General features: G+C 34.2%; 3 protein-coding genes across 6 annotated transcripts; 1 reads left to right on the plus strand and 2 right to left on the minus strand.

Annotated features, from left to right (window-relative positions):
- Positions 1-101: 101 nt before the first annotated feature.
- Positions 102-2,666, minus strand: LOC102612453 (uncharacterized). 2 transcript variants are annotated; one of them, XM_006474044.4, is made up of 5 exons: positions 2,336-2,665; positions 1,663-1,818; positions 1,428-1,523; positions 808-928; positions 102-503 (listed from the first exon to the last, which is right to left on the minus strand). In XM_006474044.4, the coding sequence occupies exons 1-5, from the start codon at positions 2,627-2,629 to the stop codon at positions 331-333; spliced, it is 840 nt and encodes a 279-aa protein (XP_006474107.1). In that variant the 5' UTR covers positions 2,630-2,665; the 3' UTR covers positions 102-330. The 2 variants fall into 2 exon arrangements, with proteins under 2 accessions (XP_006474107.1, XP_006474108.1); XM_006474045.4 differs by lacking the exon at positions 1,428-1,523 and having other exon boundaries at positions 2,336-2,666.
- A 6,555-nt stretch (positions 2,667-9,221) lies between these two features.
- LOC102611566 (uncharacterized) lies at positions 9,222-11,994 on the plus strand. 3 transcript variants are annotated; one of them, XM_006474041.4, is made up of 2 exons: positions 9,222-9,789; positions 10,927-11,994. In XM_006474041.4, exon 2 carries the CDS (start codon positions 10,941-10,943, stop codon positions 11,895-11,897), a length of 957 nt encoding a protein of 318 aa, XP_006474104.1. In that variant the 5' UTR covers positions 9,222-9,789; positions 10,927-10,940; the 3' UTR covers positions 11,898-11,994. The 3 variants fall into 3 exon arrangements, with proteins under 3 accessions (XP_006474104.1, XP_006474103.1, XP_006474105.1); XM_006474040.4 differs by having other exon boundaries at positions 9,222-9,755; XM_006474042.4 differs by having other exon boundaries at positions 9,222-9,755; positions 10,975-11,994.
- Positions 11,995-13,036: 1,042 nt separating this feature from the next.
- Positions 13,037-19,726, minus strand: LOC102611281 (probable E3 ubiquitin-protein ligase XBOS32). Its single transcript, XM_006474039.4, has 11 exons — positions 19,416-19,726; positions 18,659-19,324; positions 18,486-18,545; positions 18,258-18,329; positions 17,972-18,147; positions 17,723-17,883; positions 16,505-16,563; positions 16,374-16,420; positions 14,974-15,114; positions 14,367-14,458; positions 13,037-13,820 (listed from the first exon to the last, which is right to left on the minus strand). The coding sequence occupies exons 2-11, from the start codon at positions 18,851-18,853 to the stop codon at positions 13,294-13,296; spliced, it is 1,530 nt and encodes a 509-aa protein (XP_006474102.1). The 5' UTR covers positions 18,854-19,324; positions 19,416-19,726; the 3' UTR covers positions 13,037-13,293.
- Between the last annotated feature and the right edge of the window lie 1,531 nt (positions 19,727-21,257).

The raw sequence follows: 21,257 nt of genomic DNA on the forward strand, positions 1-21,257 counted from the left end.
CAACTAGAACATGAAAGGATTTCTAGTATTTTCAGACATTTGATCAAAATCTTTTTTAGTTAGTCATTCTTCTATTATATAAGGAATTGTACATAAAAGTTCAAATTCAAATGTTTGGCATATAGTGATTCTTTTGTAGCGTTCTTCTTCTTCTTCTTCCGTTTCGATTGTTTCATATATCAAAGGGAACTGAGATTTTTCAAATCAAAATTCAATTCAGTCATCATATACTGTTAAGCGAAGCTTTACATTTAGAACTCAAGAAAGACTTAATTGCTATAAACATGTATCAATAACATATGAAGAATTCGAAGAAAAAAGGGTATAAAATCACAAGTCCTTTGTGCCTGGGAGACCAATCCATAGTAAAATCCTCCGAGGCCGGTCTAGAAACCTTGCATGCCATGCAGGCTCATCATTTTCAAAGATAAAACCATTCTTCATGTACAACTTCTTAGCTGGTTCATTGTCAAAGGCGACATGCACATAGAGATCAGATATGCCTGCAAAATGGTGCAAGAACAGATGCAGCCAGATTAGCTTACTTTAACCTCTTCCATAAAAACTAAATTAATAATTAATGTTCGTTCTAAAAGAGGAAGGAAAGAAATGATGAACCCATCATTTTCTATAGATAAAATTCGCCTCTTCTACATAAGCTACTCGTATTATCTTGTACGGTGTGGTAGTGGTACAAGATTGAGAGCAGCAAGAAATACAGAGTATTCATGACCAGAGTTCAATAGGCAACCGGAATTACCAACACAATAGACATCAAAAGAAGAATAAAGTTAGCTAAGTTGTTACCCCATCCTTGAGCAACTAGCTTTGACTTTGCAACAATTTCGTAACCCAAACCATTTCTATGCAGTTCCTTGGCTACACATACATTGCTCAAGTATGCTCTTGCAAAATCACCTCCAATCCCCTGTTAAAAAGTATAAAAGTTGCTCATTTTCATTATTACTGAGTTATTTTTTCTGTCATAAACCATGCTTGAAAATTCATATGTCAACCTACTTGCATAGATTTGTATTGAGCTGTAATATTACACGTATCCTGTGCATAAATAATGATCTCCATTTATAGAATATAGAAAGGGAACAGGCAAGCTAGACAAACAGAATCGTTTGCATGCATCTGAATTCAAATAAAAACATCAAACACCATTCAGCTGAATGTGAGGGGAGTCCTAGATAACTGCACTACCAATTTAAGACAGCAGATCATTGAAATGGCTTCGAATCAGCCACTCACGGGTTAAAGATTAAAGACAGCACAAGAGATAAAAGATTAGCTTTTACACAAGCCCTAATCTGTTATTCAAAACCAAAAATGCCATATACGGTGTATAGCACATAATTTAGCTATTATAGTGAAGGACACTTAACATCTAAAAACAAAAGTTCCAAAATCTCATAAATTACCTCAGGTTTCTTCCCTGTAATTTCATCTGGAAGCCTGTAACACTGATTAAGATCAAGGGTCCCAACGACCACTCGATCTTCTCCGTCATCAGTGAACTACAGGAGAGTTGGGTAATAATATCAGAATGCAACAAATGAAACATCAAATTAACATGTCCAAAGTCCAATCATATGCGAATTAAGATACTAGAAAATGGGAATCGTCCTTTTGATCCAATGAAGAAAGCAAACAAACCTTACATTCAGCACATAACTCTTCTGAAACACTCGATATCTGTGACAAAGGAAGAGTGGCATTGATGCAAGCAACCGTTCTAAACTCTTTCCTCTTTCCTGCGATTCGTTCCTTCATTGCTTCAAACTCACGCTCGGCCAAGTGCTTTTTATGATCCTAATAGAACTTTGACAAAAGCAAAATACCATCAGTATCATATTTATAGAAGAAAACACTTGCGAGTAAAAGACTAAACGCTGTGCTCATCAGCTTATTTGTAACTTTTGATATTAATTGAGCAAGTAATGCTGGAATCATAACCTGATGTGACATAATACTATTGATTTGATAAGCACATCACATCACATGTATTCATTTCTCTATTTTTTGTTTCTATTCAATCGATAGTATTCTGTCACGGTAATTTGTAATTGTAGCATTGCACTGATGAAACGGATATGATCAGCTAAATTATTAAATAAAAGCACATTCTATACGGTTGACTTTTAATTCCCAGATGAGTTGGGTTGACTTTTTTTTTTTCCTTCTTCTCTCCATTCTCATTCTTCTTTTGCATTTTTGGAAAAAAAAATAATAATCCGAAGCAAATAAAAAGGAATAAATAAGAGAAATGTGACTCATGTTTGAAAAAAAAATGAAAGAAAGAAAGAAAAATGCGACTGAGTGGACTCACTGGGACGCCAAAAGAGTCGGGATCAAACTGATGGAATGATCGGACGCGGAGGACAGCGGCGGCCCAGAGCTGGTCCTCCGCCGTTGTTTCGTCGACGACTAACGACGACTTGTCGATCGAGAGAGAGTCTTCTTGGTGAGGAGGGGTGCACACGTGTAACAGGTTGATTGGACGCAATGGAAAGCGGAGAGAGAGCGTAAATGCAGAGAATTTAGAGCGGTTGTGTTTGTGATTGAGAGAAATGATACTAGTTGTTGAGCATGAGATTGAAGATGAGAGGACCGCGACCGCCATTTTTTCGTTCTGCGGGTTTATCCTCTTTTACTTTTGACTCGAGTCTTCTTAATATACGATTCTAATTGTTTTATTCTTGGGCCTTAGTGGGCCGGGCCTTTCATGGCCCATTTGTATTAGTGATGCTCAATGCCCCTCTTGAATTCAGAAATTAGATAGAAAACCTCAGCTTTGTAGAATGGAATCGTCGTCATAACCTCCTTTAAGCTTTTCAGGACCATTTTGGTTAACAAAGATGAAAAGATTAATATGCCTGTTCAAGTATTAATTAAATAAAGGTTGTGCACATATATCTCGACTCAGAATTACAATTTTCAAATTTTAAAATTATTTATGAAGTAATTTCTCGATTACAATATATTCCCAGAAAAGACAACACAAGCCAATATTTGAAAAAGTGGGAAAAAAAAAAAACTAATTTATTTATTATTATTATTATTATTATTATTATTTTGGGTGACAGATCACCGTGATATATGTTGCACACGGCACTAAACGAATCAAACCGAAGGAAGCAGAAACTATGAGTCTTTAAATTCGCAGTTAACAGAAAGAAAGACGCACAAACTACACAACAATAATATCGAAAGATCATATAGCATTTCAGGGCATCACATTACATATTCATCTTCAGTACACCAAATACAATATTTGGTGTCATTACATAAAGCTCAGGAGGAATAGACGAAGAATAAGAAGAAGGAAAGAGTAAGGGAGGGGAAATCAAAGAGGAAAGTCACGATGGGAGAGTTGATCAAAACAAAGAGAATAATTATTAACTAATACGGAGTAGAGGACGGCCACAAAAACAATGGCAAACATAAAAAGTCTTGCAAGGTCAAGAAAAAAATTAAAAAAAAAAAAAGAGGAGAGGAAAATGAAATGGATATGCGAACTGAAAGAGAAAAAAGAAAAAAAAATAAAACAAACAAAGCTCAGTCAGGATAACACCATCTTCAAAGGCTACACGTTTTGATCTTTCTCCATTCGTCATGGATCCCAAGATTCACATTTTCCCTCGGCAAGGATAAGCAGATTTCTTTTGAACCAGCATAACCAAAAGCAATAGGAAGAAAGGGAGGCATGGAGCGAGCTGATGAGGGCATTTTCGTTTTGTTGCATTAGGGTTTTTGATAGCTGTGTGTGAGGAGTTATCCAAAGAGGAAACTAGAGATGCTTTGCGTTATAAGGAGACTGCTGATGGGGTTTATATAGTGAAAGAAGGAAGGGAAATTAATGAGAAGGAGAGAATGCTGACATTCCAAAAGTATGTTTAGTTTCAGAAAAGAGTTAAAGAAAGCATCAGAATTGTGGCCCCGATGACAAGAAATGAAAAACAATTCTGAAAATATTAATTAAGTCTAGGATTATTAATCAGCAAATGAGTACAAGAATAGCAGCATATATAGAGATAAGAGAGCAAGTAATTCGACGTAACAATTAGTACTGAATCACTGATCATATTTACTGTAGCCGTCATCATTATCAAAACATATCTCTCATCTGTCTCACATCTTTTGCCTTCTCAGTTACGTAAATTCGGAAGAATAAGATGCATGGGGACTCTAACGAGAGAGAAAATGAAGGGGATTCAAAATATTCAACAGTTTAATTAATTAGTAGCACGTTGTAATGAATACTTTTGAATTTAAATAGTAACATTGCAGAGTCTGACACTGTATGTTTTTCTCTCAGTTTCCTGTTTTGTGCAAGACTACCTTCTTCTTTGACTTACAACATTTGTCTTATATAAAATCTTCATAACCATTACACAGTTATAACTATGACGCTATGAAGTATGAACAAAAGTTTTTCACTTTGCTAATTCTTATTGGATATTTATAGAGTTTTACCATTACTTCTTTAATTAACAATATATTTTATAGGAACCACTAATTAGTGAGATTAAAACTTATATTTATTTCCACATATGTGATAAAAGGTTCAAATACGTAAATCTACATATGTGAGATAAATGTATAAGGTCATAATAGAGAACATGTGTGTGTGTAAACAGTGTGATCTTGTGAAATGTGAAATTTTCTTTCGCATTTTGTGAAATAGGCATTTAAGCATTAAGCAATAATAATGGATACAAGTTATTCATTTTGACTGGTTAACACCATGATGATCCAGTTCATTCTAGGTGTCCTATGTATGTATGATAAACAATTAATGATTAATATAGAAGATAAGGGTAATTTTCAGTATGTGAACCGACATTTCATTCAATTTAATTTGTCACGTTTAAAGAAATAAATGCTATCTAATAGTTGTAATGATGGCTTCAAAACAAACTTTGTTTCAACACTTCATTTTTTACGGAAAGATGACATGTCAAAAAGAGATAGTGGAAATGATTTTGGCCCAAAAAAATATTTATGCTACACCATTACTATTGATTATAAAGACTTCAAAAATATTAAAATTAACTATAAAACACTTCAATGACTGGAGATTTGATTCTAAACTTCCGCTTTTAATTTTTTTGTGCATGATATGTTTCTATTTGAAAATCATACTTAAGTATGCTTACATCCATTCCATTAAAATCTTGGTTAACTTTAACAATTTCAGTTATCGTTTAAATTAAATTTGCTTTAAGTACTAAATTACCCATCATAACTCAAACGAACTTAAAAAATGAAAGTTTATTATAATAAATGAAATATATCCTTTTAATAAATAGGATTTATTTTATTTTCATGCAAAATTTATTAATATAATGAAATGAATAAGTTTGTATAATAGGACAATAACAACAAAAATCAAATAATAAAGTAAACCCAGAACTTCATCTTCTTCTTCAGAAAAGTAAAATAAAATAAAAGGAAAAAAAAAACACACGAGAGCATCAAATCTCATTTCCCGGTATCCACCATAGCAACAGAACAAAAGAAAATTTGATCAGAAAGCACAACAATAACAACAACAAGAGCTTCAATTTTATGCACAAAAAAAAAAAATTATTTCAAATAAATCTCCTGAACCCAAAAACACAATAAAGAATAATATGCAAAACCAAAAATATTAGGACTTTGATTTTACTGCTGCCAATCTCAGACGCCGCGCCTGCCGGCAACAGCCCAAACCAGTGTCTTGCTTGTGCTTCTTGTTGCAGTGCAAAATTGAATTCTCGGTGTTTTTGTTTGTGGGAACTGGGCCACTGGCTTTATGATTCTTCTGTTGGGAATGGAGAGGGCATGAATGGAGAATGAAGAAAATGAGGTTGAAGGAAGGAAAATGAGAAAAAAAATACCATTTTTTATTATCTATAAATGAAAAGGAAAATGAGAAGAAAAAAAACTTATACCACTTTTAATCATCCATAAATTATATTTATTATTCTACCCTTGCAACTATTAAGTTAACGGCACTGTTTAACGAAAGGGGTGTGCAGGGATAGTTGTTGAAAGAAGTAGGTGCACAATAAAATTTATCGATTCTTATGGGGTTGGCGAAAAATAACCCTAAATGATTTGGGATGTGATTATTCTACATACAAAAAGCTGAGTGAATAAGGGCTCGTGCATGTATCCGGAATGCGTGCATGACCAGACAACAAGTAATTGAATTTCTCAAACATCAGCTTAGGAATGACAACTGAGCACACAAAGACCAAAGTTAGATATATACTGCCAAAGAAAATCCATTGATGCATTTTCTTTTGAGAACTGAGAAAAACACTAAACAGCTTTGTGAGAAAACACTTCCCCTAGAGTAGTGGCTAGGGTTGGCCTGTTGCTTACAACTTTTTTGAGGCAAGGAGATAAGAAAAAGCAATCATTCCATTTTGACAGAAATCACTATAAGTGGGGAAACATTTGGTTTCACTCTCGACGGAAGAAAGTGCACTAAAAAAATGAACAATCACTTCAGATATTATAGAGAGTGGTGAGAAATGGTAAGAATTGAGAGTGGGCAAGGCAACAAAGTTAGGATCTTTTACTGCTGGCAAGAGCTTTTAATCTTGGTAATCATCAATCACATGGCTGAGTGATTTGACAATACATGGTCAAGTCTACTAGTCTAGCTAGCTAGCTGCTAAAATAATGCTATTGCTATCTATCACCCCTCTTTCTTCTTTAAAGTTGAAAATTTGCCTACGTAAGACTAAGATTGTGAACATGCCGCTACAAGCCATGGGTGTGTACCATGATATCAGGATACCGAGCTAGCTGCAAGCTGCTGGTCCAGCTTCTGTGTAAAATGGATGGCTGCAGAATTATTTAATGGTTTTTCAGTTGGGAGATGAAGATCGAACTGTTCATATTTATTGATTGTAGAAGAGGACAGGCATACAAAACAAACAAACTGAATTTTTTTCAACACGCATAATTTGAAATGCAGGCCCGTCTGTCACCTGTGGAGCTCCTGTTATTTTCGCATTCTGTAATTGATCGTGTTTCTTGGAACAGGAATATGTTACGTGTAGATAAGTACTGGATAACTGCATGAGCCATAGGGAATAATATACAAGAGAGATATAATTTGGAGGTTAGGATAACAAAAAAATCTTATATCTTATATATAATGTAAGAGACATCTCTCACATGAATAATATGTAGATCCTACACATATACTGTTTATGTGAGGGGTGATATAAAAATTGTCTAACAAAAATCATTAAAAATGGCTCTGGTACATGCTACGTAATAGAATTTCTCCGAGAAGTTGAGAAGAACACATTTGATTATAATTATGAATATTGGAAAAATTTAAAGATACATACGACTCTTCTACATCAAATTAAAGAAAGGACAGTAAATGAGATACAGAAAGTCAGCACTTTCCAAAATATGCTTGGTTACAGAGAAGAACTAAATAAATGTATGAGATTTGTGGACCCAAAAAAAAAAAAAAAGCCTTGAAAATATCGAGGGAATAAGAAGTGTAGACTCCGCCTGCCACTATACAATGAGTGTAGGGTTTTAGAGGAGATAGGGCGAGAGAGTACAACAATTGACATGAGGGTCAATCCCGAAAGCAAAGTGTCATTGCTGGGTCTCTATCGTCTGTCTCACATCTTTTACCCCCTCATTTACGTAAATATGGAAGCATTGTAACTAAGCATGGCGACATGGATTTTTCAAGTGCTTTAGAAAGAGAGGGCCGACTTCAATCCAAGAGTAGCATGGGCTGCAATGAATACAAATGAAGAAAATGGTAACATGCAGTCTGGCTTTGTCTTCTTCTCAATTTCCTTGCTAGTAGAAGGCTTTAATTCGTTGACTTACTCATCTTTAATTAATAAATTTTCACTTTGTTCGAGCGAAAATGTTATTAAAATATTAAAAAATTAAAAGTGCGTTTAGTGTTGTTTTTCAACTAGTGTTTTTAAACTATTTTTAAAAAAATGATGTTTAAAGAAATATTTTATTAATTAAGGTTTTTTGAATAATAACATTATATTTAGTGAGTTTATGCTACAATTATCAAAATTTGCGATCCGTCATATATATATTTCTGTTGTTCATGTTGATATTTAAAAAAAAAACATATAAAAATACGATATTATTGTCTTATAAACATACAAATATATATATCTACCTATGTATATCTATTTATACAAAAGAGTGTAAGATAAAAGAGTTTTATCATCTCATGATAATTCTTAATCATAACTTGCCATCAAAAAATTAAAATCATTAATTTATTTTAAAACACAAAATAAAAGTTATATTAATTATATAAAATTAAGTTATTTTAAAATATATTATTCATGTGAGTGGGTGTAAGGTATATAAAATATAACTTAAGGAGATCCTGAAAAATATTATAAAGTCACTTTCTGCTTTTCTTCACAAAAAGTGAAGAATGAGAACATCTCGTTCTCATCAAAAATTGTAATAGCGCATGAATAAGGGTTGCCAAGCATATTTTCTTAATTTTTGTTTTTGAAAAATAAAAAACACGGAATGAAAAATGTTACCAAATGGATCCTTAAATTTTTTGATGCATTAATTTTTTTTATTTATTAATATATTAAAATTTGTGTTTTTTTTTATTTGTTAACAATATTTGTACCTTACTAAAATAAAAACGTCTTTGTTAAAAAAAAATCTCTATTATCCTACTTATAATTTTTATTAAAAAATATTCATATAAGCACTACTCCGTCTAAATCCTATTGAGATAAATTTTTCCATTACTTATAAAATAGAAAAAGGACACCCACACTTGATGTATTTGTTTTACCATGAATATGAAGCGCCGACATTTTAGAAATAGAAACAGATTCTTGTATTGTATCTTCTCATAAAATTGATCACACAATGTAGATCTTGGGGGGAAAAAGTACCAAAATATAATACGTTCAATATTCTAAATAAATGAAAAATACTAACAAAATGAGGTATGGCCATTCTTAATTAAAAACATTAGAGATGATTAACTACATCGTGCTAGACTTAGGGGAGTGAGGTATCCTTTTTCCGGGTTTCACTATAAGCTATGATAGTACAATTGTGTTCTAATTACATGCAAAACGCAATTATAATGATCAATTAATCCACACACGTATCTCATAATTCACGAGAGAGAATTAAGATAGTGAGTACACACACCCCAAAATTAATATCATGTATTAATTTGCTGCCTCTTTTGGTTTACGAAGAAACAGAAAACCCTTCGGGCCTGTTCGGTACCGTCGTTTTTAAGGCTTTGTTTTCATTTTTGTTTTAAGAGTACAAACATAATACATGTTCGGTGAGATGAACCCAAAAATAAATTATAAAACAAAGAATTCGTATTTTCCAATAATAAACCTCAAAACAAAATCTAAACGTTATCTTTCTCCCCCCAAAATCTTATCCCCTCCCTCTCGTTATCTCTTCACAGCTCTCCCTTCTTCGTGGTTAATACTTCTCCTTCAACCACAACCCACCTGAACTTTGCACATATCTCTCTCTCTTCTTCCTCTTTATCCAGGTCTACTTCATAGCTCTCTCCCTCTCGGTGGTTGTTACTCGTTCGTCAACAGCAATCCACTGTCACCACTCTCGCTCTCCGTGCCCAACATTGACTGCTGCTCCATCTCCGTTACTACTGTTGCTCCGTCTCTGCTCAATCTGGCTACTGCTCCTGCTGCTCTTTGCTTCGTCTCTGCTACCATCTCTGCTCGCTGGTACTAGTCTTCAATTTTTCGATTTGAGTAAATTGTGAGTGTGGTTCTTTTAGTTTATTTTAGATCCAAATCATGTTAGACAAATAGGATGGTTGTTTCTTGAGCTCTGCATTTGTATCTTATTTGAGGACTGTTAGAGAAAGGAATGATTTGCTATTGGCCCGATTTGTGAGAAAAGAAATACATATCTATTTAGATGCCCCTATGAGAAATATGACAAGGAAAGAAATTTGGATACTTGTCGAATGAGTTACAAAATTCTGTGCTTGGTGGCTCCATAAAAGTAGTTCAAATTGAAATTTGATAGGAAAGCCTTTAATGGGAATTGTGCGACAGAGGAAATAACTTTTTTTCTTAGCGTTTTTTATTTTTTTGACTCAAGAGTCTATGGATCCTAATTCTTATTTCCTATATGAATTGCAGACAACTTTGTTTAGTTCTCTTACTTGTATTCTCATTGACTAAAAGGGTATGAATTTGATTGAGAAGTGTTCGGCTCTATGAAAAAATAATAATAATAAAGCAAAATAAGCTGCTCAATTATTATAATAAATGGTGTGCAAAATTCTGTTTGTTCTGGTGCATCTGTGCATAGCTTGTCAAAAAAATTCTGTTTGTTTAGCTGGGTGAATAACCCTCACTAGGTTACTACTTTACTTGCTTCGTAATAGGTAACACATTAGAATTTCCTTGTTGAAAATAAACTACTAGTTACCAAATTGAAAAGTAGTACCAATCATCGCTGCACACACTATTAGCTTACCAGTTTCATTGTTGGGTTTGCTGGTTATATTATTGTTGCAAAGTATGTCTTGATATTACTTAATTTGTAGAGAAGAAAAAGGTAGCTTAGAGTTCCTTAAATGTTACGTTAAAATTAAGTACGATTATCAATTAGCCTTGAATTTACAAACTTCAAATTGTTAAAAAGAAAAAGAAAAGAAGAGCTTACAAACTTGAAACCTCTATTTTCAATGATTAAATTCCATGAGTGCTTTTTGTTTGTTTATGACAGGGTGATGTCTCATCACGGTTTTGTTGCTGCAAGTGCATTATTTTCTTTGTAGTAAAGTGAATCTTTGATGTATTTATTAAGTTTAATGGAGCAATCCTAGTTAATTTTGATGATTTATACATGCATTTAATTTCATTTTTAATAATTCATGTGCAGCATATCAACACATCATGTTTATGCTTATGGAATCTGATATGATGTTAGGTTTTGTGGGGATTCTAAGAGAAACCCCCAAAATCTTCAGCAAAAATGTGCGGCTTATGGCCTCTCTCACCTTGCTAAACCTCTTGCTTTTCTCCTTACTCTTCTTGTCCAATGTCTTCTCCACCAAACCGTTCATCCCTGACTTGGTTACCAAGGCATTTCTTATTCCTGTCACAGACCCCAAAAGCACAGAATTCGCCTATCTTCTCATCGGTTTGATGCAAGATCTTCGAGTCTTTATTGGATTGGAATGGACATATGCTATCGTCATCACTGCTACCTCCTTATTCCTTTCAACAGCTACGATAATTGCATCAGCTGCAATGCATGGTGGAGAAAGCTTGTTCTTCAAGGAGCTCTTGCTGTCAACTCTTAAATCATTAAAAAGGCCATTCTTTACTTGGTTTTACATAACCCTGCTGGTTTTGGGTTATAGTTTCCTTGTCTTGGAAAATTTACTTCCTATGATGCTCATCATTCAACAACCAATCGCCTTGAAAGCGTTATTGATCACAATTGGAATCTTAGCTTCTATTCTCTACAATTACTTGGCTGTTATATGGGCTTTGGCATTTGTAATTTCAGTTCTGGAAGAAAAATGTGGAATTGAGGCTCTTGGGAAGGCAGCACAAATTGTTAAGGGCATGCAGCTTCTTGGTTTTGGGCTGAATATCGTGTTTACAGTATCAAGTTCCATTTTATTCCAGGCTTTGAGGTTGATGACTATTAAACAATCTATGGTGCTTCCTATAGTCATTGGATTGCTTGTTGTAAATTCTATCTGCCTGGTTAAAATGTTTTGGTGGATGGCATACACAGTTTTTTACTATCAGTGCAAGGAAACACACGGAGTAGAGGTTGAATTACAAGACAGAATTTTGTATAGCAAAGTACCAACTGCACCGATTCTCAATGAACCATGATAAAGAATCTCTGTTGACGTAATTGAATTCTAAATTGTTGTGCTGTAGCAACATTGTATTTTCCATTCTGATAATAAATCGTTTTCTTCTCCTAGCATTTGAATGTCTTTTAGGCTCTGATTAGAATTGGGGAAAGCTCCCTCAAATTGGCAAAGCAAGATTCCATTGACAATGAAGTGATGGCTTTCAGATCTATAATTGTGCTTGAATGAAAAGCTTTTGCATGCCTTGACTGACAATTCATCGTACAATTAATGTCTTGGAGAAGTATGAAATTGAATATTTATACAATCCTATTCTTCTCCCACAAATTTTTCATGATAATTGACTGTCGTTCAACGAATGAATTTAACAAGAAATGATGTACCAGAAACATGTCTCATATATTTGACAAATTTAAGATTTTATCCTCTTTTCTATTGTGCTGAGAGCAGCAGCTACGAGCTAGGGTTTTTCCTTGTTTGATTTTTTCTTTTTTCTTTTTTGGCACAGAGAGATGAAAAATGGGGCAACTAATTCCAGTTCTACTTACAATCTCCATAACACTCAAGCTTTGTGATGATGTGACTATACATCGTTAACCAAAGTCTCTCTCTCTTTCTTTCTTTTTTATTGTAATAAAATTGCTACAAAAGACTAAAATATGAACGTGCATGCCACTACAGCTCTACATCCATGATACATCATGACAATTAATTTCTGAGCCTGAGGGACAGCTAATTACCCCATCTTGCTAATTAATGCTATCTTTTTCTTCTTCTTGATTTAAGCTTAAGTTCGCACTGGCGCTGGCCTATTGAGACATTAAGGAATCAATGAATTATTGCCCATTTTGGTGTTTCAACTGTGAATGTGTGGGTGAGTAGCGGTAGATTTAGGCTTTTGGTTCGCTGGGCCATATTATAGAAACGTCAAACTTTAAGGGTCATAAAACAATAACTGGAAACATGAGGGGTCATAAAATCATTTTCTCTGAAAATGGTACGGTGATACTAGATCCACAATTGCCATGCAGATCCGTTTGAATATTGATCATTCAATTGATTAAGGTATACACAATTTTTCTGTATAAACGTATCTTTAATGAAAGTGCTTCCTCCAAAAGCATTTGGACAATTTATGCCGAAAGAAATTATGGGTGAACTTGAAAAAACGACAGTATAATCTGATACAATTCAATGTCCAGTTCATTACATACAGATGTTGGGGAGGCTGAAACCCAATGGATTCATTCCTGGCAACAGCATAAATAATTAATATTTACAAACCCAAATAGGATCATTGATCAGAGTCATGAACAATAGAATTCTCTATGAATAATATTACATGAACCAAAAAGGAGGTGGGAAAAAATATGTATTTTGATATATGAATAAGGAAAAGAAAACCAAAACTGTTAGCACCCACTGCCCGTAGTTACATATTGATTGAGTGCTGAGAACCACGACCTTCTACGGTCAGTGTTGGAAACCGACCGTCTAAAGTTCATTCTTGAACATCCAACGAGCTTGTCTCGGAGATTCCGGTTGCATGGAACTAAAGAAGAGCTAGTTTCTGGATCTCCCAAGCAGAAGCTGGAGTTGAGTTTTATTGATGGGAACTTCTGGCAGCTTAAGCTACGGAAAGAAGATCCCAGTGGGGAAATTCGGGTGCAATGGAAACCAGGCTTGCAAAGTCCTGTTGTTAGTGAAGTGGACTCTTGTACTTGATGATCAACAGAACAGGTGCAAAATGTCAGGGACAAACTACTTGTTCTTGTAATTTCCTTGATAGGTCTCGTCCCTGGTAGTTTATCGAATGAGACTATGCCATGACGGCAGAGTGGACAAGGAATTGAGCCAATAGGCCCTTTGGCAACAGCACAGGAACTGTTTGTAGAGCAGAGGTATAAGGCACATTGTGTACAGAACTCGTGATCACAGCCTGCACCACAAGATATTATGGATCATTGTCTTGGCCATGCAAGGATTTGTAAAGCGATGGCTATTATACCTACATTAGAACAATTGATGGTGACATAAAGAGTAAATTAAACACAATAGAGATGCAAACTACCAATCAAGCCTAAAACTAGATTGTTCAAACTTAAAAAATGAAAAATCCAGGTCAGTGTCACCTCCAGTTCATAGAGTTTTTAACACAAAATTCAGCTTGGTAATGAGATAAATGTAAATAAAGTACTGCCTCAATAAACATACACATATTTGTATGTATGGATGAATGCACATCAGTCCTTTACCCATTTTTTGAGGAGGATCCTGTAAATTTCTATTACACTGCACTAAAATTTCCACTATAATATAGATGAAAATTGTAATAGAAACATTACAGCAACAAAAAGGATCCAAGATGTCAAAGAGAATCTCTTTGCATCACCAACTCCTCTTTCCAGTTTAGTTGTAATGGATCTTAACTTTATAAAGAGAGATAGAGAACTGCTTATAATGATTATAGGTCAATCGTAATTACCTTTTGCAGCCACTGTGCACTTTCTTTCCAAACAAACAACACAAGGATCAGGGCATGTGGATAAAGAATCACTATTCCGCCATCCACATTCTCTGCAGAAGACAAAAAAAAAGGTAAACAACTAGATTTATCTAACATGTGATGGCCCTATGCCTTTATGTGAGAAAGAGAGACATAGAAGGATTTAACACCACTACAAAACAGACGACCAGAAATCCACCAGAAGCAAAACCTAGACTACCCAAAAGTTGTTAACATGAATACCATAGTACATCCAATATCAGTTGTTCAAAATTTCAAGCTGAGATACCTAAGACCACCCTCTAGTAGTTACCAATCATATGAGATTATTTGGAAATGAATGAAAAAAACTCTTGAATGACACGAAGTGGATCTTCCATGTTTAGTCATTTCTCACAGATATTCCATTCAGATGATAAAAAGTATCTTAGACATATGAAAAACCTTTTGTTGAGAGTGTAACATTCATTGGGCAACTGAAAATACATACTGTAGTTTGATCAGAACAAAATTATAATTCAAAGTTACTGCCATGAGAACAACATATGCTAGTGCAGTAATATGGAGTAAGGCAAAATTTAATCACCTAGCAATTTTGACAATGCTCATGAGGGGGAGAGCAAGATACGGTGAAGGAAGAACCTCAAGTCGGCCTTCTGGCTGCGTGCTAAGAATGTCCTCAAGACCTGTTCTATGCCATGAACGAGCAACCATCAAAGGAGTCCATCTGCAGCAAATTGAAACATTACAAGGAGTCAACGCCTTTAGCTTTCTAAGAGAAAAAGAAAGGCATATCTCCAAAGAGTCTCCCTGAAGATCATAAAACTAATAGATCTTGACCCAACAATGTCTTGCATCTGTAATCTATATCATCTGTAGGAAAGCATAGTTCCAATTTTTCAAATAAGAATTTTTTCAGAAAAGTAGACTAACTAGAATGAAAAACTTTGGGAACTATTGACATCTTAGGAAAAACTTCTTAAGAGACTCTATGCACATGCAATATCAGACTTAAGAATGCAGATCCTCTGCCTCTTAAATCCCATTCCTCCATATGCCTCAGGGATATATTGAAACATTATCAAAATCACAAAGCATCCAGAACCCACTACGCAGCAAGCTCCATGAGTTCTTGGAAAGAAAAGCTAAGAGCAAATACTTGTGTAACCATCCAAACAGCGGGTTAAAATCCTATAGATTAAATGGCTGAAATCAGAGCATCAAATTGATCTTTCAAGGAGTTAAAAGTACTCAAATCAGGGACCATCCTCTCAATGAAATTAGAGGTTTGGAAATTCACGAAGCATCACCAGCTTCTCTGTTTCCATTTCATAAGATTAGTGTCAATCTAAGGCCCCAGTGTAAGACAAAGGACTATGTGATCATTGTATTATTCCCCATTTAGAATATCATATATAATTAATACCTCAGAACCTCAATCCTTTTGTTTTCACATAAGGAATTGAAGAACCTTGGTTCTCACTTGATCAAGTTCACAGTTGATTTCATACATTTTTTGACTCAGCGATCATATCAAGGACTAGCTGTCTAGCTCACTGCACCTTGAAAAAGCTTCATTGTGCCTCCTATTTTGTCCACTTTAATTGGATCACTAATACAGTTTTTACTGTTAGAGCTCTGTAGTTCCAAGGGGGAGTAGGGAAGGGATAGAGGGCTTCCTTCTACTGTGTAGACTACTGAAGCAGTCAATCCTCAACTGGTCAATAGTTTCTAGAAGTTAGAAACCTCACCTCTTCCCCCTTTTCCTGACATATTCACACAAACACATAAAACTAAGAAAAAGAAACAATAAGAACAGAAACCAAGTGGTGCAACAGCATCAAATGATAACATTTCCCGAAGCTTACTTGAATATGAAACAAATAAAAGTCACAGTTAAATGGAAAACATAACACACCCAAGTGAAAATCTACAACAATATAAATTTTGAATATTACAAGAACAGAGGATACATAAAAGTCATACCCATTTGCATTTTCAGCAGTCAGACTAGCACCCATGGCAATCAAAATCTGGACCACAGTTCATTTAGAAATTGTAAACTTCAGCATAGATACAACAAAATCAAAATGCAGATATTAGTCAAATAAACATACTTGACAACATTGCGCATTTCCACCACATGCAGCATAATGAAGGGATGTGCTTCCAGCGCCTGAAACAGACAAGTACTATTACAGAGAATGGAACACAGAAGCAAATAAAACATTCCGACAATTGAAAAGGTTTAGAAAGTATTGATCATCTGAACATATCTTTTAGAACAAGTGGGTATCTCGTTTTCTAGTTAAAATGAGGTCAATTGACTTAAAAGATGAAATCACACCAACCATAAATGTGCTATTGTTTCTGAATCGCAAAAAGGCTTAAACTGAAAAGTTTCCATGAATGGAATATCGGTCTGGTGAACCCATCAAATGTTCATAATCATACTATCCTTCAATTATATGCTGCCAAATTCATGCATTTCCAGCTGAAATAAACCTAACTGATATGATATCCGTGATCAATTAATAAAGAATTAACAGTGAACAGTGAAATTACTTGTACAGAATCAAATTCATGCTAATATGGCAGAAGAAGCAGAAAAGGTGCCACTTCGGCCTTGGCCGAAGTGGTGGGCTGCTGCCCTCACAAGCATTGTGAGGGCAGCGGTTCTAGCCCCCACAAAAGCATTGTGGGGGCTAAATGTTCTTTATATTTAAAAATCCTTCTCCCTTGCGAAATGCAAGTGGAGAATGGACATCCCTCTCCTGTGAGGGGTTATTTGTCTGGGCATGTACTTCATAGAATTCATTGTAATAATGTAAGTCCCAGTCATGTATATCTGATTGTAAATATCAGTGTAATATCTCTACTACAATAAGCAGTTGTTGTAAATATCTGTGTAATGCAGTAATCTGATGATTAATCAGTATTAAAAAAAAAAAAAGCAGAAAAGGTAAAAATGTGCAAGAGCACCAAATAGAGTTGCTTCTTTTTCTTTTTTTTATTTGCTTGGGCCTTCATTAAAATGGGTATCATCTAAAAGAAGTATATCTGTGTAACGTATCTGCTTATTGTATAGAAAAGACACGATACAGAAAAATTGAAGAGAAGAATGAGCAATGATAAGAGTTCAGAAATTGAATCTTTATTTATCAAAGTGAAATGAAGGGAAGAGAGAGGAGAGGGCAGGAGGATCAAGAACAGATTCAGAACAAAATATCAAGATTAGGGCAAATTCTAACACTGACAAATAAATGTAGAGCCTTTGCTAACAGATTATAGGACAAATATCATCACTCATAAAAAGCACAAGCATAAGGGATAACCTATTAGATCAATTGTTGTTCCATCTTCTATGGTGACCTCAGAAACAGAAGCTCCTAAGTCCAGGAGTAATTGCACGCTTTCAACATGTCCGTTTAGTGCTGCCATATGTAAAGCAGTAACTCCTCCATCAGCCGGTCTGTTAATTACCTCACGAAGAGTACTGGTGCATGCAAAATGGCAGAAAAAGTAAATCAGAACGAAAAAACTCAAGCTCACTTAAGTGTAAGAGGACTTCAAGATGAAAATACCTTTCATCAAATTCTAAGATCGACCCAGTTTTATTTGACTTTTTCCTTAACCTGTTCCACGCGTTGGGCACACTAGGAATATAATCTGCAAGAAGTAACCTGATACATCGAGAATGGCCATTTAAAGCAGCCAAGTGGAGTGCAGTACCCCCGTTCAGATAATCTGCTCTGTGAATCTAAGAAAAAATAAAAATTCCCAGACGCTCGTCATACAATGTTAGCTACTAGTCTTTGTAACACTGATGGTTAATGATCTAAAGTAACTAGGTCATAGTAAATGCCTTACATTGGCTTTATAAAGAATTAAGGTTAGAACAACCTCCCAGTGACCATGCTGACAAGCTTGCATCAACGCAGTCTGTTCACCAATAAGATAAACAAAGTTTTCAACTATCATAGAAATGATATATTGATTTCAAGATTCTAAGTAAAACAAGGTTTAAAATAGTAGCATCACAACCAAAATTTGATCAAAATAAACCAAAATTTCAATGAGACATAAATTAAATTGTACCTGACCACGATAATTCCTGAGATTAATATCAACACCAGACTCGATCAAGAGAGAAACTATCTAAAAACAAGAAAGAAAAGTAAATCAATAGTTATAAAAGTGATAATTCAGAAAATGCAATTAATCATTTAATACAACATTTTTCAGCTCAAATTGAAAATTGTATAGAATACCTCATGGTGGCCCTGAGCAGCAGAATAATGAAGAGGTGAATTTCGAACACCAAAAGTAGAATATCTCACCAGTCTTGGGTTGTATTCCAATAAAGCCCTGGCCTCTTGAAGATCACCATCTCTTGCAGCTGAAACTAATCGCTCCCCAGAAGCCGAACAACCAAAAGAATTACCCACAATGCTCAGAAATTTCATTTTCTGGTTTCGGAAAATCCTCTGAATTACTAATAGTTTGAGCAGTTCAAAGGACTTTTGATCCTCAATCTTGAAACAATCCAAAAAGTAAACTTTTTTGGTACATAAAGCTCCTCATATCCACCAAACTTGCAATTGATGAAATCTCTCACTTGCTTTGTTGCTTATTGAAATCAAAAGAGGGAGAGGCTCACTCACGAATAAACAAGAAAATGAACCACTCCCTCTTTAACTATGCATTAACAATTTGACCTTGATGTGACACTTATACAGATTACTTCAAAATCTCGTGAACTTCGAGGAAGCTCAACAAACACACGAATTAAAAAACAACTCAAAATCTCTCTCCATAAAAGATCAAATTCAGTTCTTTCACCAACCAATCACAAGTTTTCATCAAATCAAAAACTCTCAAAACACCAACACCCTGTTCATATCTTTCATTGAAGAATCAAACTGATCGATCCCCAACTGCAAAATAACATTTCAAGAATAAAAAACTCCACTACCCACATCAAAAAAAGAAAAATTCTAATCTTGCAATGGCCAAATTAATACATACCTCAGACGGCGGTAAGTTCAATAGGATATGGGTCAACTATCTCCATGATTGAAACCTTCGATCAGGATTTTCACAAAGATATTGACCAAGAAAAAAATGACAAAATAATGCACGACACAATATATTAGCACTGGCTAAAAATAGAAGTATCGTGTAACTGAAATTTGCCAAATATAAACGAGAAAGATAAGGTGAAATGAAAAAGTAAACAAACAAATAAATAAAATATAAGAGAAGGTAAAAAGTGGAAAGTGACTAATTAATTTAAGACAGCGACCTTTTAGTCTTTTCCTGTAAAACCTCAACCAACAAATAAAGCTTGCGTCTTCATCGTTGGACATTATTATTTCTGTGAGCATTTAGCATTTTGTCTAGTCAACTTCTTGCTAGTTGCCTTTGTGTCTCTGTCCCTCTTAAGATGGAAATTCATCAATCATAAATCATAATAAGCCTCACACTGGTAATCATAACTAATAGTCAGCCCTTGTTGCAATGTTCGTAATGTGTGTTCTCACTGGTTGTAAATTATGAGATTGAAAGACTTTTGTTCTTTTATATATTTTGTATAACTCACAGATATATTTTGTATGGGGATAAATTTTAATTAATCCTCAAGATAGAATGATAATTTTTAATTTATTTTTTAAAAATTATAAAAATTTCAATTTATTTTTTTTTTCATAAATAGGACATGTTGATGCATTTTTTTTTCTTAATAGTAAAAGAAGTTAAATTAATATTTTTCTACCTTCGTTTGGTAATGCATTTTCCAAACCACCTGAGTGCATTTGTAATAATAGAGAAAAGTCAAGAAGAGTGCATTTGTGTTGGCAATACGTAACACCAACAACAAAGCATATATAATTAAAAATAAGCAAATAAATGGCCGCCCACGATTAAAGTAGGAATCATGCCTGCTGAATTATGTTATTAATACTGCATGTTAATGTAGAATAATTAGCTTACAAGATGTGTTGTTTGGTTCTGTAAGTGGGCCTCTTGGAATCTAATTCCATTTCTATGTATTCTTTCTTTTACTTTTTATATACTGTGTATTTATTTCATGTAATGTTGTACTAAGCACTAAAGATTGGTTAAAGTCTGCTAACTACTTTTAACACTATTCCAAGAAAGTTAATTACATGTTTCTGATTTGTTTCAATTGGAAGCACTTTTTTAGTCTAATGTTGATTGTGACTTATAACTTATTTATACTACTCAATCGTGTTTATAGATTCTTTCAAGATACAGAGCTTATAAATTCTTTTTAAGATGTACTTATTTGATGTCTAAACTCGCTCCTATATCATACTATTAAGTGGGTCTCAATAATTGAGTAATGTTGGGTTTAAATAAATGAAAGGAAAGGACAAGAAATAAACAAGAATTAAATAAAGAAAGAAAAGATGATTTTATATCAAACTAAACAATGAAATTGAGATTGACCTCTATTTTTTTTCCTCTCTTTCCTTCCATTTCTTCCAACCAAACATGCACTTAAATCTTAATTATACGATCTTAAAATTGTAGATGACAGAATACTGATTTTACTAATAATAAAATTCACTGTAAAATAAATGAATGACACGTAATAATTCAGACTCAATTATTGTGATCTCTAAAATTATTGTATATTATAACAATTTTAAATCCTGAACTCAAAATCATTTATTAAATGTACTTTTAAAAAATGAAAACTAAATAATTTAATTGAGCCTACGTCTTTATACAACTTATTTTACTCGACAAACCAGCAGAAGATAATAAAATCGGTGCATTCGTGATTCGTTTATAAATAGTTGAATTATTCTTCTCTTGTATAAATTATACAAATTATCAATG

This window comes from Citrus sinensis, chromosome 9 (genome assembly GCF_022201045.2).
Source record: "Citrus sinensis cultivar Valencia sweet orange chromosome 9, DVS_A1.0, whole genome shotgun sequence".
In the NCBI taxonomy this organism is placed as follows: domain Eukaryota; kingdom Viridiplantae; phylum Streptophyta; class Magnoliopsida; order Sapindales; family Rutaceae; genus Citrus; species Citrus sinensis.

Coding starts and splice junctions, on each gene's coding strand:
- LOC102612453 (XM_006474044.4), bottom strand. CDS start 2,629: ATGGCGGTCGCGGTCCTCTCATCTTCAATCTCATGCTCAACAACTAGT. Junction 929..1,427: donor TTACAGGGAAGAAACCTGAG/GTAATTTATGAG, acceptor ACTTTTTAACAG/GGGATTGGAGGTGATTTTGC. Junction 504..807: donor GCTAGTTGCTCAAGGATGGG/GTAACAACTTAG, acceptor ACCATTTTGCAG/GCATATCTGATCTCTATGTG.
- LOC102611566 (XM_006474041.4), top strand. CDS start 10,941: ATGTTTATGCTTATGGAATCTGATATGATGTTAGGTTTTGTGGGGATT.
- LOC102611281 (XM_006474039.4), bottom strand. CDS start 18,853: ATGAAATTTCTGAGCATTGTGGGTAATTCTTTTGGTTGTTCGGCTTCT. Junction 16,564..17,722: donor AACAACAATTGATCTAATAG/GTTATCCCTTAT, acceptor TGTCTGTTTCAG/GCGCTGGAAGCACATCCCTT. Junction 14,459..14,973: donor AGCATTGTCAAAATTGCTAG/GTGATTAAATTT, acceptor TGTCTTCTGCAG/AGAATGTGGATGGCGGAATA.